Source organism: Callionymus lyra, chromosome 1, assembly GCF_982586985.1.
Source record: "Callionymus lyra chromosome 1, fCalLyr1.hap1.1, whole genome shotgun sequence".
NCBI classification, from domain to species: domain Eukaryota; kingdom Metazoa; phylum Chordata; class Actinopteri; order Syngnathiformes; family Callionymidae; genus Callionymus; species Callionymus lyra.
The window spans coordinates 42058917-42076691 of NC_141818.1; the positions used below are offsets into that span (position 1 = coordinate 42058917).

The window sequence follows — 17775 nt, forward strand, 5'->3', positions numbered from 1 at the left end:
TCTTCATTTGTAGAACCTTTAATTCAACAAACAAGACGGCATTTTGCATCATTTAGATTCACAAGATAACCAATATCGTAGGACTTGCAAAGAAGCCATCTTCAAAAGTACAAACTTGAATCGTTTTGATCAAACGTGGTCCCCAGAAAAACATTTTCGGTAACAGCATATGACATTTACATGAGAGAAAATGAAAGGATCTAACAGAAATAAACATGCGTGCACTGCTAATTGCCAACTAGTTTTGATAAACCATCCACTCCCTACAGAGGGAATGTTTTGGCCTGCGTGTGATCACAGTTGTGGAGGGTGCTTTGAGACAAGGACGAACAAAAATAAGAATTTTATTTTGATCAATATCACATAGCAAGGCAAGTTTATGAGTACCACTCACAACAAGCATCTAGCTGGCATTGAGTTTTAATACCATGCGATCAAATATAAAAATTCTAAAACCACATTTAAGACAATGCTTCCTAGTATATAGTAATGTGTATAAAGTTGAAATGCAAAGATATATTAAAATACAAGCTACAGGGTTTCGTCAGGACTCGTCCTTAAAATGTCATACTATAGTCAAGAGAATATGATAGTAACAATAAAAGTCTGTTTTTTTCCTCTATAAATTCCCTCTGGGGATATTTGCTCCTTATCTTGTTCCATCCTGTCATCTCCAATACAAATGTCCAACTTTTTAAAAGGCAGAAGATGACAGTTTTTGTGCTGCCAAGACAGCCATTATCCATTGGAACAAGTACCGATTAGCCCACAGAACATGAACGAAGAATCTATCTAAAGTGGAGCGGCCCATCAAGAATGGCAGGAGAATTGAGAAATAGAACTAATGACCTGGATGTAGATTGAGTACATTGATTTATTCCGAATAATACCATAGGAAAGATTATTTTAAAAGCAGCATTTCTCATCTGCACCGTTAATACAAGACCCTTTCCGTGAAGAAGGCTGAGCAAGACCAGTGTGCAGTGATGGTGGGTGAATTAAGTTGTCTTAACAGGTCCCAGGCTGGGCTTTAAAAGACCTGACAGTTTATTTTGTTAAACAACAGAAGCGCCACTTGGCCACAGGGCTCGTGGGCAGGTCCGCCGGGGTTCTTTTCTCCCACGCACATAAAGAATTAAAGGGGACAGTCGGAATGAATCAACGGCAACTCTTGTCCAATGTAGCATGTTGATTTCGGGGAAAGGTGCAAAATGTTTCCAAAAATAGATGAGAGGAGACGAAGCATGAAACACCAGTAGTTGCATTTGACTCAACAGCTGTGAACTTTTAACGTTCGGTTGATTTAATTGAAGGTGTATTTAGCTTGAAGACAGACTTTTAAGCTTGTGCACGAGGTATCGTACTCACTCCTGGCATCTCATATGATTCAAGATTTTTAATACGTCAGTTCATATACTTCATAGGTAAAAATTTGATATTAATAAAGTTTGTCAGGAAAGAACCAGTACTAGGAATTATAACGATTCTCATGTTAAATATAACATTTCAAAGGTCACGCTAATTCAGAAAGGAAAAATAGAACCGTGATCAGGTCTTAAAGGAGGATTCATATTTATACATTTTTACAATAATGTGTTAAATTTAAAAACAAGTATCACTTGAATCACAAGAGGATGTTGTGCTTTGTGGCATCATATGTATATTTTAGCCTACAAATTACTACTGCTCAAACTTTGACATTAATAATCTTAAATAATTCTATCTTTTAAGTATTTAACATTATTGTGAGGGTGACAAAATCAGATTGAGGGAAAAGCAATCAGACAGATAGAGAATTGTGTGATTATTAAAATCTTGATGCAAAGATAAAACCATAATAAAAACATGAAATCGATACATTATAAAGGAACTACTTTAATGAAGTTAAATGTAGCCAAAGATAAATGCATATAAGGATTTATAGTTGTGGCCTTAGGTTACATGAAAGATCATTTTTGCAAATTAGATTAGATTAGATAAACTTTATTGAATACCTGAGGAATACAGATTATGGTTTCATGTCCTGCATAAATATAAACGTTTCATGCAGGAATTTGCACTGACCATCTCTGAGCATTGGCTTGGTAAAAAACACCTTTTTAAACTCTTGTCCATGACAAGAAGGACAGTTAAACATGTAAACTAGACAAAAATTTGGGATTTTTGGAGGGCGGAGCACTGGAGGACACTTGTTTAATCTACTATTGTCATTAATCACAATAACACAGCCTGTAACCGACAGACTGCAGCAAAGAGCAGCTATTGTTTTTATCTATTTTCAAGTATGTAACGGCCTGTTTTGTCCATTTTTTATATGTACGTAAATAAATCCCTTGGCTTTGCTGTCCATTTACCCCTTCATCGATTGATAGCATTATTATTCTACCCGAGTTAGGTCATGACTTGCTAATCAAATCCCATCTTCTGCCAACTGCATCGCGATGAGCTTTTTCTATTGGTTTTTGGGGAAAGAAAAGAGTGGAGAGCGCAGCAGAGCCAAGAGTTACAATCTTTAAAAACTATTTTCTTATTAAAGTCCCAATCCATTTCGTCTATAAGCTGAAAATAAATATCTAAATCTGTGTAACTTTTTTGTTGGCCAACATACCAATTCTCTCCCAGACTCCCTGTGTAAAATGTAATTATTGTTACGTTTAAAAATGTTTTCAGTAAAAATATCGACCAACAAAACATTTTCAAATGTATTCATAATATTCAGAGTCTTTACTGTCAGAAAATCAAATTTCCTCAATTTAGTTTTTTTTAGTTAGCATAGTTAAACTTTTAAAGTAATGGAACAACACTTCTGGTTTATGCATTGTGCAGGTATCAATACTGCAACAGAAAAATGTTTCCCTTTCTTTAAGTAAGTCACAAAAGAAACTTCAATACTACAATAATTAGGTTACAATTCCCCCTTTTCAAATAGAAGGCAGGCAACACTTCTGCAAAATATAAATACAAATGCCATTTTAAATGCTTTGGCAAATTACAAAGCGTCTCCATCTACGTCATTGATGACGGAAAATTTTAAACCTCTTTATGCCTCAAAGTGGTCCTTTGTTGAAATAAGAATAGTTGCCACGCAACATAAAGCCAGATATAAAAAACAGCCGACAACGCAATTTTGTGCCATTTCCCTTTTATTTATTTATTATTTAAGGCTGACCTTGGTCAAAGTGACAGAAAGGTTGCTGCACCACTTAAAAGAGAAGGATGTTGTCATCATGCATTTTACTCACAGCCATTATCAATCAAATTATCTTAACTGCAGTTAAGCAGCAAAAGATATTCTCGTTTGTCCAGCACGACCAGCTATCAGCTTAAGCTGACTTCTTTGAACAGCAGGGGTCCACCTTTGGTTGCAGTAAAGACGCATCCAAGTCTAACACCCATTATCAAACTTAGTTTGGCTAATGCTGCCCTCTAGAGGTCAAACGAAATCCTCCATTTAGACACACCACAGACGTTGCAAAGAAAAATATCTTTATAGAAGCACAATAACACGTCAAAAAGCAAGCAAAGCAAAAGTAAAATCTATATATACACACACATATTCTTATCTGTGTGTTTTCCAAAGCACACAGAAAATAAAGACGAGTTAGCTTTACTATACAAATTAATAAAATAACTGAATTGATAAATTATATTAGTTAGGGATTTTTAATCACGTTTAAAAATTGCATCATGAAAATTTTGTGACGATCAAGTGACGATGCAGAAACACACAGACACTTATTCTTAACATGCATTTGTTTTGGGTTTTTCTCTTAATGCATTCCTTTTTGCATGAGTTTGCCACAAAACTTTTTCTTTTAAGAACATTAAAACTGTATAAAGATAAGTGGTCATCAACCTTTTTGCTACTTGTGCTGCTTCACGGGTACGGTGTAGTACAAAGGGCAGTTAAAAAAACACTTTTCGTAATAATAATGTTAATTATAGTGGTAATGGATGTAATAATATCATGAAAAGCGATGGCACTGATTATCTGATCATGGCTATTTTCTGAAAACATCTTGTGGGCACTATCAGGGGTCCTTGGGGGCCCTATACTTGCACAGAACTGACCTTTGGTATAGTCCATAATGATCCATTGACAAATATAAATTTCTTAGTTTACCATGACATGGAGAGGCACAAATGTCACCGTTTATTTAGCGGGAATCTAGATTGTGCCATTTGTAAACAACAGCCACCTTTGCAACAACAACAACGATGACTTGCAACTTGAGGTTAATAATCACCTGTTCCTATGCGACATTGTTCTCATCAGTACAAAATGGAGTCGACCCTGGAACCATGCTGCTGGGGTTGCACACAAATAGGTCTTCTCATCCTTACTCTCACCTACAAAATCTTTCCTTTACCGCTTGTTAAATATAGATGCACTTGATACTCCATGAGCCGAATGCGAATGTCGAGCTCGGCGAACGCCCGGGATTGTGTCTTTGCACATATATAGGTGATACTTATTTACAAAGCAGTAATATTAAATTATATATGCATCACTTATTTACAAAGCAGTAATATTAAATTATATATACATATATATATATATATATATATATATATCACTCGCTAAAAAAACAGTCGACAATAAGAACAACCAAAGGTCAAGCAGCCACACAATATCAAAATCATGCAACACTATAATTTCCTCTAAGAAGTTTCAAAAAAAGCATTTGCATTTACACTTTTCTACAGGGGAGACCACACACATACTGCAGACAACAGAGACCGTGCAGGGATTATAAAACTATGCAAAAGGCTGCATCAGTTACAGCGAGTCAGATACTCACTCACAAAGTCGGTCCAATGATCCGGTTCATATGAATTAAACACAGTGAAAGGGGGTCTAATGACAGCCCCCAACAGTTGGTCTACATTTTAGAGGCCAATGGTTCTGAAATCTTCTGCATGTGATGCCAATGATCATTTAAAAACACTTTTGTGTCACAGCACAACAACGGTTTGGATAATATGCATAGTTTAAGGTTTGTCTGACGGTATAAACACTGATCGACCAGTTGCCATATAATCTTAATCTTGAACAAAGTAAGTAAGTAATATTAAGTAAGTAAGTAATATTTATTTATAGAGCGCTTTTCCTGACCAGGGTCACAAAGCGCTTTAACAATCAAAACAATACTCAAAAAAGTATATACTTTAAAGATCAAGATAATAGTGAGAACAACACAGGAGTTCCAGAAAAAGCCCACTACCATGATAAGTTTCAGGATTTCACCATTTCACTTAACCACGAAAACGAAATACAAACCTTATGACCTACAGTACAAGCAACCATTATGCTCATAAGTGGCATTTCAATTGTTTTTAAGGGTAACTAATGTGTCGATACGAGTGTCTCTTAAATTGATCTTGGACCTCCATTGTACTCATGAGTATGGGTCTGTTTGTACAAAACTCTTTTAATAAAGTATTTATAATACAAAATTTGCTTAAGCCCCATCCACTGAAAATAATTTTCTGGAGAGGAAATATTGTTAACCATAATCACATCCACTCCGCTGTCATTCGTCTAGCATCGAGGTTTGTCACTGCACATTACCAATCCAGGAAGTCTTCACCTCCACAGGACTGGTTGTATGAGCAAATCAATTACAGATTACAGATCAATTATTGTGACGATTAACTGCACTAAGTTGCAATGAGCAACACGTCGAAATGCAAAGGAAACTGAGATAAAAAATATGATATTAGTGATTGAGAATATTTATTTTATCCTTTTGGTTTCAAATACAACATTATCCAGAGTATTATTTTCCCAAAACAAATGACTGCAATCAAACTAAATTGACTACAATGTCGAGAAGTCCAGAAATATTTCTTATCAAAGGGTGCTGAAGTGTTTGAAACGAGGTGGATTTAACAGACATTTTCACAGCGGAGAGAAGCAAAAACATCAAGCTTAAACAACCAACTACTCTTGAAAATGAACAAAGTTCAGCATTGTTCATTTTCAACCTTTTCAACTTGCGAGCTCCTTCTTGGAAATTCTGGGCCTTGAAAAGATTCCAACAGTGAAGAGTAAGCAAAGGTGGAATGAGGGTGGAAGGCTGGTTTAATTAAAAAATTAAAAAATCTTCAGAATTTGGAGTCTCCATGTCCTACCTAGGCTTATGGACTTTAAGTTCTTCTGTTTTCAAACTGTTTTGAATGCATTATAAAATATACAGCTACAGTACTGTATCTATCCAGATAAATCCAGAAGATAATAACTTAAAAGGAAGTTGTCATTTGACGTCAATATTCCATACCTTTTATACACCTGTACACAAAGTTCTGACAAAAGAATTAAAACGGGTTTGAGTGCCTCACCGACCGGATCACTGCACTGGAATGGGTAAGTGTCTCAGAATAGCTAAAAGGAGATGCCTTCATCAGATTTATTTGCAGCGTGGGTGACAGAATTTAAGTGCCTCGGGTTCAAGCGGTTTGTTTTTTAGAGATGCTTCAACAGAAAGAAATACATAAGACTCACGCTTTTACAGTACCTGCCATTATAAAACACTTTTTCCCCAGAACATGCCACAATGCAAACTGCAAACCAACATGTTTCAAGAGTCATTGTGTCCAATTTGAGCAGCTAAAACGTGTTTTTGCCCAACATAATAATAGATTGATAAACTTTATACAGCTAAAAATTAAACGTAGTAATACATACTACCTCTCTAAAACTTATTTATAAATTTAAATATTTTCAAAGCAGTGAGAAATTCAAATACTTGACAAAAAATGTAAAGTCATGTTCATTCAATACATAAAAAAACATATTGCACGAAACAGTTTAAAAAGGAAACTGTTGTGTGTTGAGATTGTTCAGCACAAGTTAGGTCTGTGAGGAATTTGGTAGAAGAGTATAAACACTATCCCCGTCAGCAACTGCTTGAACAGTGTCCGTGGATAGTTGGTAATACAGACATAGCTGCCATGGGAAAGTCCAGATCACTTTACTTCACAGGATTTGAATCAGGGTGTGGTGGCGGTGAAAAGTAAAACCGGCACCAAAGTTCTCCCGCTGAGATTAGACGATACGACGATCGCCATTTATAACATTTTCAAAGGACAAAATTGGCGTCCAGCTGCTACGCAGGCAGTATTCTTTCTATAGGATAAGAACTGATCCTATTTATTATCTCACGATACCCCGGTGGGCTTTAAACCACCACCCTTGCATGAAAAACAACATTTTCATACCAGAAGCTAGTCCATTGAACAAAAGCAGCTGTCGCAAGAGAACCAACCCTTCACAGCACCAGACAAGCTCGAGGAATGCTTGTATGGGAGTCATCCGGCCGAACCACCCGATCTCATCGACTACAAGTGCATGACTTTCTCTCAGTGCAAGCGTAAGATAATAAAACCCAACATTCTGAAATTCCAAAGCTTAAGCTACTGGTAAAGGACATGTATTAAAAATGTATCCCTATAACTTGAAATTGGAGTAAAAACTAAATCGAATAAAATTGAGTTTCAGCAGAAATACATGTTCAACTTAAAGTATTTTAGTTGAATGGTTGTTTTTGAAGACATACTACTAGGCCTGGTAGGTACATTATATACACATGTTGAATAGAGATTGTGTGGTTATTATAAAATTTCAGGCTTAAAATAGCATCTAAGGCATTTAGACTTTTGGTTTAAGTGTTAGTGTTTCGTTTGGCAGAGCGGTAGTGAGCACGCCTTCCAAAATGTTTAAGGTCTGTTAGGGACAGACAATAAATTAAAATCAGGCTTCAAATTTCAATACATTAAAATTCATTAAGCTTTCATTAGGAGTCGTTTTATCTGAAATTGCATCCAAAAATTGGATTCTACGACTAAGAAGAAACAGGGTCATTAAATAAAATAAAAAAAATGTTTCAATAGTTCTTCTATTACAACATTTCAAGCTGTAAGACACTCACCCGTTTGCGGCAGAAACTATGCGCAATGATGTTGATGCTGAACATTTTAAGAACTTTTTGAGGGGATAAAGGTTCACTGGCATCGTCCTTCCGGTCAACCAGGCCAAAGCCCTTGCTCTCTAGGGAAACACGCAAAATCTCCTCTTTTTCCTCTTGCGTCTTTTTCCGAGAACCTCCGGAAGAGAATCTGGCGATCGGGCAATGCCGAAGCATGGCGAGGCAGACCCTTCAGCGGCTCATCTTCAGAAACTCTGGGAGAAATGTACCTCAAATCCGCATACTACTCAAACCCATGACTCGAGACGATTCACAACATGCCCTTCTCTCTGCTGAACTGTTCAAACTATGGTCTCTCTCTGAATGGCACCCTTTAAAATACCTCTCAAGGCGTGAGGTCACTATTGCGTCCTAGCCAGGCGCGGCAGCTGCTGCGAGAGGATGGACCCGCCGGCCTCTCCCACTTCAGACTGTGGAATCTGCTCTCATGACTCTGAAATGTATCCCTCGATCAACCATCATCGTTCTCAGATCACTTTCTTTTAACTTCATTTTCTTCAACAATATATGAACCTTAGTATGAAACTGGTTAAAAACTGGCTCCTCATGATGTTACAGAGGACCAGGTTGCTCTGGCTCACCTTCCAATGACCAACAGATTCTCTACTGGGTTCACATCATGTCCTTTTGCTGTCCAATTATTCTGGGATAACATGTGGTGCGACGTGACATTGTTTCAATGCATTTCTTACATAATTCTACCCCCTCTATTCACAGGGCTATTGTACAACCAAGTGTTGTGTCAGTTACTTTTGAAATGGTAAATTAGTCTTTTAAAAGTAACTCAGTTACCTTAAGTTACTTATTACCTTTTAAAGTAACTATTTACCAGTGAGAGTAAAAGAGGGAGAAGGCAATTTGCCAAGTGAACGAGTCCAGTTGGATGCTGCGATCTGAATAAAAGGTAAGAATAATAAAGAACGATAAATTAATAATCAACAGATAAAAATTATATTGAATACATCTTAAAAAAAACGAATGGTTAATTGGAGATTAGAATGAAATATTAGTTTTGAGTGGAGGTTTGGGGGAAAATATCAGGGTCATTGGCAAAGGAGGGCGATAGAAAATACAATTTACATAAAATCAACGACATCAAAGAGGGTTTATAGAAGAGCAAACAATGATACATTATGACAATAGATTGAAACAATTCTGTGTCCTGTCCTCCTCCTCCTCCTCGCTCACAGCTTATCTGTGATTTTCCAGAACTGATGAGTCACAGAGACATCTGATCTTGGAAGATCATGTTTCTCCATCCCCATCCCTTGTGCACCGATCAACTTCACAAAGTTTCAAGACTCCATTAGGGACATTATTCCCCTTTTAGTCACACCGAAAACCTTCTTTGTGCCAAGCCAATCCAAAATGCATTAAAGTCATTTAAAGGTAGAATATTAACATCAATTTCCCTTCATTTTCCAGGAATAGAACACATGGTGAATGTGACACTGATGCAAAACATTCATCTTCTCTAATACACTAAACAGATGGATGACAATATGAGTCAGTCAAATTAATTATAGCATGATGTCATTTTTTTTAATCTAATTTTACATATATCTAAAACATGTATACGACTTAACATGCGATGAGGGTTTTTTTTTTATTCAGAAAATGAAAACCCAAAAAAACCGAGCTAAAGATACTCCTCCAGAATGATTAGAGAATTAGCCAGTTGGCATTTGTTAAAACAGAAGGTGGTAAGAAGAGGAGCTCGGGAGTCTAATTCTGGTGGGGACGGAACCATCTGTCCCCTATGGGAACATTTACACTTACTGCACTTGCTTGTTTACTTCTTATTCTCCTAGTACTTAAGCAGCACTTCGAAAAATAAGGTATACATTAAAGAAACTCTTTAAAGCCGGATGTGAAGGTCAGTTCATTTTACCCTTTGACGTTTGAAAGGGCCTGCAGTGAGGGCGGTCAATGACGCCTCATATTGAGCTTGACGTTCCAAGCTTTCAATGGCACATTTTTGTACTTGAAACCTCTTTTACATAAATGTATTATATACTGTATACACACACACGCACACACACGCAAGCATTTATATACATAGACATATTGTGGTTTAATCCTCCTTCATTCAGAGTCAGTTCATCTCTATGATGAGATGCAAGTATAATGTACACTTGCAAAACACCCTTTGCATCACATTAAGATTTATGATTTAGTTCTGGTACTTGAACTCGTTGTGACCGTCCTCCTATGACCGAGTCACGTCCTGTATGCAATAATCTGAGCAGCATCGGAGAAATGTGTACTTAAAACATCAAAGTGAGAGCTCGGACCGTGGAGCCACAAAGACCCCGACAATCGGAACTGACAGCTGTGTCAGATGAGAGGCGCACAGGGACAGATTCTAACTAACGTCTATATTTAGGACAAAATAAACACAGACATTCAAGGCCAACAGATACTGATAAATGTCTGCACTCTGAAGAAAGAATTATCATTGCGCAGCATAATCAGAAATTTGAAACAAGTGCCAAAGATAAACAAGTTATCGCCGTACTAGGATTACCAATTACGTAGGACCCCAATTAAACCAAAAGATGGCGCTAATGTGTAACAAACCACTTGCCATGGTTTTCAATTCACTCAACTCTAAACAATCCAGTTCATCATTCCTACTAATTTAGTGCATGGTAATCCAAGAGTGGACTCGCCTGCTTGGATCAGTTAACAAAGAACATTTGAACTAACCTTCTTGTTGGAAGAACTTTGGTTTGTACATCCTGAATCCAGGTTGTTGTTGGGGGCAGACACGCTGATTCGTAGAGTGGGAGACTTCAGCCCTTCCCCTTCCTCCTCCTCTTCTTCCTCTTCTTCCTCCTCCCTCCCACTCTCAGCAGAATGTTCATATTCGTCGCTGTCTTGGTCCATCTCCTCCTCGTCTTCCTCCTCCTCGCCATCTTCCCTCTCCTCGGCCTCCCTCCCCGGCTCCCTTAAACCATCTGTCCTTCCCTCGGTCTCGTCCTCCGGTCGTCTGCTGCCGTTGTTGTTCTCCTCTCCCGCGTTGTCCTCGTCGCAGAGTGACCGGTCCAGAGGTTCCCTCGGCTCCGCTCCGCACATCCACCGGGTTTGTTTCTGGCCTCCGTTCGCGTCGCTCGACAGACCGTCCGCCGCTCCTTCTTCCGCCTGCGGGCCGTTGCTAGCTCCTGACTCGCCGGCAGCCCACGGTGGCCCCCCATCCCCTTCGACCTGCGACACCTCAGGCTGAAGGTTGGACAGAAAAAAAAAATGAGGGAAAAAGTTGACTTTTCTAGGATTAGTCAAGAATGCTTACCCTATGTTGAAGCTGCCCGTCCTCTACCACCACCCGATTCATGTGCTCGTCTTCATCACCCTCCTCCGTTGGCTGCTGGGGAGTCCGAGCCGCGGAGGAGGCGTTACCTTGCACTGCTGTACCCCCTGGACCTCGACTTCGCCTGCTGCTGCCCCCCGACAGCAGATCCTGGTTCATTTCCAATAGCCAGCTTGCTACCTCCTGGACCTTCGCTAGGCTGTCTGAGGACGGGAAGGACTTGGCATGCTGTGAAGGAAAGACATTGCAATGTTTAGAAAAATTGATTCTCAGAAAGATGATTTTTTTTAGACGTGAACCTTTGACTTTCTTAAGTACTTTCATTCATGGAGTGTGAAACATTTTGTAGGCATTTAGTTCAGCCTTGATCTTTTATACGGACACCAACTACCAAAAATACAATTTTAATATAGAGGTATAAAATTTCGGCGCGTTATGAAGGTTTGTAAATAATTTAAATGCAAATAAAGATGTATACTACACAAGATAAAAAAGTAAACTTAAATAATAACTTTAAACCTTCTGAAAAACACATAATGAACAATGTGATCCATTTGTTCTTGAAAACACTTATGCAAAGCTTCTCCTGACTGTGCAGCCACTGGTTTGTGGTTGGATGCATTAGTGTGCCAGCTCCAGTTGCACCTACCCCTGGAGACCACCAACCCTCTACTGTGAGCTAAAAAAAGGGGAGCGCTGTGAATACCTTTACCGATCCGAGTAAATACTTGACTACTAACTTGAAATAAGGCATGTAGAGGCAACAAAACTAACGCATTGTTTAAATAAAGTAGTAACACGTTCAAAAGAAATTCAGGTTAAGGGTTAGAAATCTGTATTACAAATGTCGTGACACGTATCATGTGACAAAGTCACACAGTGCAAATCATGGAAAACATAAAAGCCGGTTCTACCACACGAGTCGTGAATGTTGAAAGTTAATCCAATTATTACAGAAGATACGAAAACAGGAATAATACAAAAAAATGTCATATGTTGCTGCATTTAGAGGCAATATTTACAAACAAAACAAGTAGTCCAAGCTTTGACAGTATTAACCATTGTGTTATCTCTGGGTCAAGGTGACAACATGTCTTTGAGGTATTGTATATGAGGCATCGCACATGTATTTCTGGAAGCTTGTTCACCTTGACCCAGAGGCAACACAAGGGATACCACAAACACATTTGTTTTCAAGCCATCAGGTCACCTTGACCCTGAGAAAGTGTTAAAACAAAACTACTAGTCTGCGGTTCATTAAAGATTGCTGATATGAATCGAACTTTGGTATCAAACAATTCAAATAACCAGTGTTTCAGTTCTCAAAAGTAAGAGGGCGTCCAACTACAAGTCTGTGCTGAGATAATAAACCACTGCATCGATTTTAAAATGTAAAGCTAAACACTCAGTCAAGCCTTTTATGATTCCAGAGATATGCAAAGACTGCAGACTTGCATTAATGAAAGAAAAGAAGTACAACATGCAAAAATAATATTGGGTAAAGCTTCTACCGAGCAGGGATTTATTCATTTGCTGCCAAGTTGACACTTGACACAAAAAAAAAGCCACAGCTGTGACTAAAGGGCGATATTTCAGTCTTGAACGCAGAATTAAATCGGGACTCTTGAGTGGGAGATTAAATTGAACTTGTAATGGAGCGTGGCTTTACTTGAAGATCCCTCTGATTCACGTATTCAACTGTGTAAGACCAGAGAGGTGTGTTTGCAGAGTGATGGTTCAACTGCAGTCGACTTTTCTTTTTTTAATTTCTCTGCTTATATTATTAGGTAAACATGTGTCCATTACATCTATAATCTTTTCACATCTCTAGTTCGATGCCCTGAAAAGAATAAATAGTTCAAGTTCATCTTCATATCATTGTTATTTCTTGAGAGAAAATAAAAGGTGATTTCTAAGATAATTTGGTTTAGTTTGAGTATAATAACAGAGTTCATTTTTACAACACACTTGTGGCCTCTTTGCAAAGGCACTGGAGAGACACCTTTATGAATCTTTTTCTATGGTCCATTAAGAAAAGCTTTCTCCAAGTCAGGAGTATAAACCACAAATCTTCCCATCTACCACTCTGAGCAAACGGAAAAGGCCAAAAGACATTGTACAACCAATAACCCAACTCCTTACATCTGTCACAAATGCATTTAAGGATTTTGCTGGGTGGTTTATTTTTGACAAAAAGCCGTAATGTTCGGTGAAAAGGGGACATTTAGTAGTAGTGCGAATTTAAACAAATTACTTCTTTTAGAATGTTGAACCGTACATGCTGAGCTGTATTGTTTTCGGTATATATTCTTATTACTGTATTAAGTATGGAGACATATTGAGTCACGACAAATATTGATGTTTTTAAAGGCATATTTTAGTAGTTTTGCCGTAACTTCCGGCTCTCTTATTGAAGAGTATCATTTTCCTGATATGCAACTTCCCTTTAGGTTACCTTGAATTCATTCTTGTATTTGTGATTATGATATGCCATTTCATAAAACACGAATATTTCTAAAGAGTAATAAAGTACAGCCTAATTATAAGATAGTTTAAATTGTATTACTTATGCAAGTAAAAAATATACGTTATACTAATGTTAAGGACTAAGGCATGTGCAATGGATCCATGGTCTCACTGCATTGAAATGGAAACGACTATTCACCACAGAACTCCAGGAACATCATGTCACCTCTGACACATACAGTAAACCAACGTCCACTTCGTTACCTTTCGTTGCGTTGGGCAGCCAGTGGACAGACGCTGCAGCTGCTCTGAAGTGTGGCTGCAGGAAAGCAGATCAGAGCAGCAGACGGTGCGGCCCAGTCTCTTCATTAAAGAAAAGATGAAGCCACAGCCACAGCCGCACATTGACTTGCTCATTAGTGGCTCTTGTGTTATTCACAGGATGCACGTCTTTAAAATAGAAAGACGGGTCGACTCTTTGGCCCTTCCTCAGCCGCTTCAACATGCGACGCTTCCTCTGCGATCCGATCCACATGGTGCTGATCCGAACACGCTCCTCCAGAAAAAGTAGTTCGTCAACTGTACATGTCCGAGAAACACCGTGGCTACCAGGTAAGAACGTTGTGCCGCTGAATCCATATTCAAGTCCATTCTCGGCTGCAGTCTAGAGTCAAGTCGAGCTTCCTTCTGAGGCCTTTTTACGAATCACACCCCAGCCAGAAACAAATTCCTTCAAAATCTTTTTTTTTAAATCTGGAAACGAGTGTCCACTCCCTCCACCGGCGGCTTTCAGGATGCTAAACCAGTCGATACTGCTGCCACGACCACACACACACACACACACACACACACACCACTGCCGCCTCACAGTAGACCACTCAGACTGGGCTCCCAACAAATGCCGATAAAATGCTTCCCTCGCATGACATCGGAGCTCCTCACTGCCTCCGTTAATTGAGGAGGCAGTGGGCAGAATATTGCAGGAGGAAATGGATGCCAGTTTGACTGTACGAAGGATCCGCAGGATGAATGTGCTCAAGGAGGTTTGATATGGGAGACAATAACCATGCAGACCTCATTTCTATGGTAATTGTCCTTTGCTGTGGCCATAATGCCGAGAGTGCTCCGAGGATAAATTGAACAGGAAAACTCACTTGTAAATAGAGAATACAGCCAAAGCAGGGAGCCATGATAGAGGATGGTATCTGTTATTTATGAATTCAAACGAATATAAAACGTCTTTCCATCTATCCACAGGAAAACTCAAAACTGCTTTTCTCCAGGTGATGATGTGACTTCAACACATTTGATTTTTATTTACCTCGTTCAAGTTGACAATTCCTTATGAATAATCATAAATAAGTGAACAGCTTTTAGAGGTCACCATAGTTAAAGAAACCTCTTTTTTTATAAGAAAGCATTCAAGTTCTGTAAAAGTAAGCCCGATTTAATGCAAAAGATCCTCAAAACTAAAGGTCTTACTCATTTGACAGCGCCAGATAGATTGCAAAAGGAAAAGGGGAGGAGGATGTTCATTATTTATGAATATAGCTTTTCACTGTGTCAGCTTACTGTCTTGCTATTGATCCATAAATCCAGAGTGCAGCACTATAGATTAGGTTCAGAAAACGATAAAACGCTATACTTGGTACTGGACACAAATCTTGGTTTAGCAGATTTAATTATTTCGAATTCCACCTTGTCTTCCCATTTATACTTTTATCCAAAATGAATAAATTGGTTCAATTGTGACACATCTACTGAGTGGCTTATCTATTGAGCATTTAACAAAAATAAGAGATACAATAGAAGAGCACCAGAAAGGTATTTGGATGTTTTTGAGTGCGTCATTTTAGAGGAAGATCAAGACCAACACCACAGAGCTTTAGTCGCTACTTTTTACATTTTTGTCTACAACTCTAAAAAGGAACAGATTGCTAAAATAATCCCAACCCTTAGTCGACATGAGCGTGAGTAGAAAATTAGGGAGATTTTAATTTGGGTTAGTCATGAAAGAACTAGAGGAGAAACATACTTGTATATATTCCCTCTTCAAAGACTGCACTCTAGTGGCCAAACCTCTAAAGTCATTATTGGTGCCTTTGACATTTTGAATTTTGTATAAAAATAATTCTGTACAATACACATTGATTAACTAAAAAAAAAGGGGAAAAGTATACATAATAATGTTACATCAACAAAATGCTTAACTCATTTTCTTGCCGAAAGCTCCTATTATTCTCTGCTCTCCTGCATCATCAACTGTGGCCCTGCTCTTCCCGGGTGTATAGAAGAAGAGACCGTCTGAATTATTTACAGAGAACGATTGTGTGAGAGGTGTGGGAATGATTATGGAGTGACACACAGGAAAGCCAAATCTCAACCCCTTGCAAAGTCTGCTTAGAATGCACTTTTAGCTTTTCAAAAGGACCCATTCAAGAAATGACAGCTACGCACTTTAGTAGAAAAGGAAGCCCAAAATATTCAGTTAACTTTTGCGCCCATTCCACATCCCATAATTCCACAACACCTGATCCCTGGACAAGTATAAAACCTTAAGGTTTCAAAAACATGGTGGTCCCTATTTTCTGCCGTGTTCTACCTTTGCCCGGTCTTTGTTTTTACACTGGTGTTGCTTTATACATAAACAAAAAAATATTTCCATCCGTCTTACAGGCAACACCTTCCACCTAGATGTTTGGGATATTATGAGATCGGATCCAATTTCCTTTTACCAACCCCCTTGATAACAGCTTCAGCTCGAACGGAAAGAAAACATTGGAATTTAATGTCCAGGTTTAATTGCTCACTTGGGCGGCGTAGCAGCAACGCATTAAGGTGTCTGGTATCACGTTACCTTTAACTCACGGCACGTGCTGAGGATTAATAATTCAAAAAAATATTTAAATTATAAAAGAGTGATTTCCCGTTGTTATGATCAGTAAATACATACTAAATGCAGAATTTTACCCGTTTTAGGATTGAATCTGACATGTAACAAGGGATGAGTTGTCATAAATAGAAATAAAATATGACTGATGGCGAGTTATGTCGTTTTAAAAGTTAGTAATAAGCTTCATTTGCCTTTTGATTTTGACTGAAAATTGGTGTCGACCCACCAAGTGAGGGTGAATATTTAAATTCCAAGCAGAAGTGGTAAAGTTTCGCTCTAAATCGAAAGTCGTGCTGATGCTCTTCTTGCAGCACTCGCTACAATCTGGTCATCGTGAGCTTGTTAGCCAACCAGCTCGTTTTAAATTAAAATAACATCAACTTATATAACCTTAATAAGTAAGTGAGTAAGTCAGCCATCCATCCTCCTGCTGTGTCAGACCCTTTCCGGTTTGAGAACTAAAATGTGGGAAATGTTTGTAGCCGTCAGTGCCGAAGGTCTTTTGTAAGTTTGAATATTTTTTTTTATTTTTAGGAGGACTTGACCACGAAAAAAGATTGTGATGTATGCAGAGTTTTGTGATTGCCTAGCATAAATATTTCTCTGTATCTCCAAAAATAGGAGCCAGTTTCCACAGTTTCCCATGACCTAGAAACTGCTCCAATTGTTTTTAATAAGGATCAGAGTAATTTATCTCCTGTGGAACTTTGAACGTTCCTGGTATTATTGTTTGTAAAAACACAATTGATCACTTTGAGAAACAGCCACTAATTTAGAGCCTATTATGTGGAATGTAGACCGACCCAGCTATGATTTATATCCCCATCAATCCATTCACTTTTTTTTTTACAATAAACATACAGATTTGTACGTCAGCCTTTCATTTTTATGTTGCATTGAACTTCTGTCCGCTAGGTGGCAGCAGTCATCACGTCCTCTGTAGCTGAAGAAACAATGAAATGGCAGGGGAATGTCAGGATGACCGTGGATTAGAGGATACAGTGGACTCCAGGACATTTTTAGAGCTGATGTTTGGCCATATTTAGGTTTCAAAACTAATTAAACTAGTTCAGACTTCCTCAAGAGTCATGTGATCTGTGAAGTCTACAACGCCAGAG

The 17775-nt window shown here is 38.4% G+C and overlaps 1 protein-coding gene across 3 annotated transcripts in view; it reads right to left on the reverse strand.

The window, feature by feature from the left end:
• Positions 1–17775, reverse strand: part of fbxw7 (F-box and WD repeat domain containing 7) — a 56337-nt gene that overhangs the window by 29801 nt on the left and 8761 nt on the right. For 2 of the 3 annotated variants that reach the window (XM_087807913.1, XM_087807905.1), the window contains exons 4-5: positions 11281–11526; positions 10698–11210 (exon numbers count right to left, since the gene is read on the reverse strand). In XM_087807913.1, the coding sequence (XP_087664039.1) occupies positions 10698–11210; positions 11281–11457 (690 nt within the window). In that variant the 5' untranslated portion in view covers positions 11458–11526. Of the gene's footprint in view, positions 1–10697; positions 11211–11280; positions 11527–14028; positions 14183–17775 lie in introns of those variants that run through there. The other variant, XM_087807928.1, reaches the window with a different exon arrangement.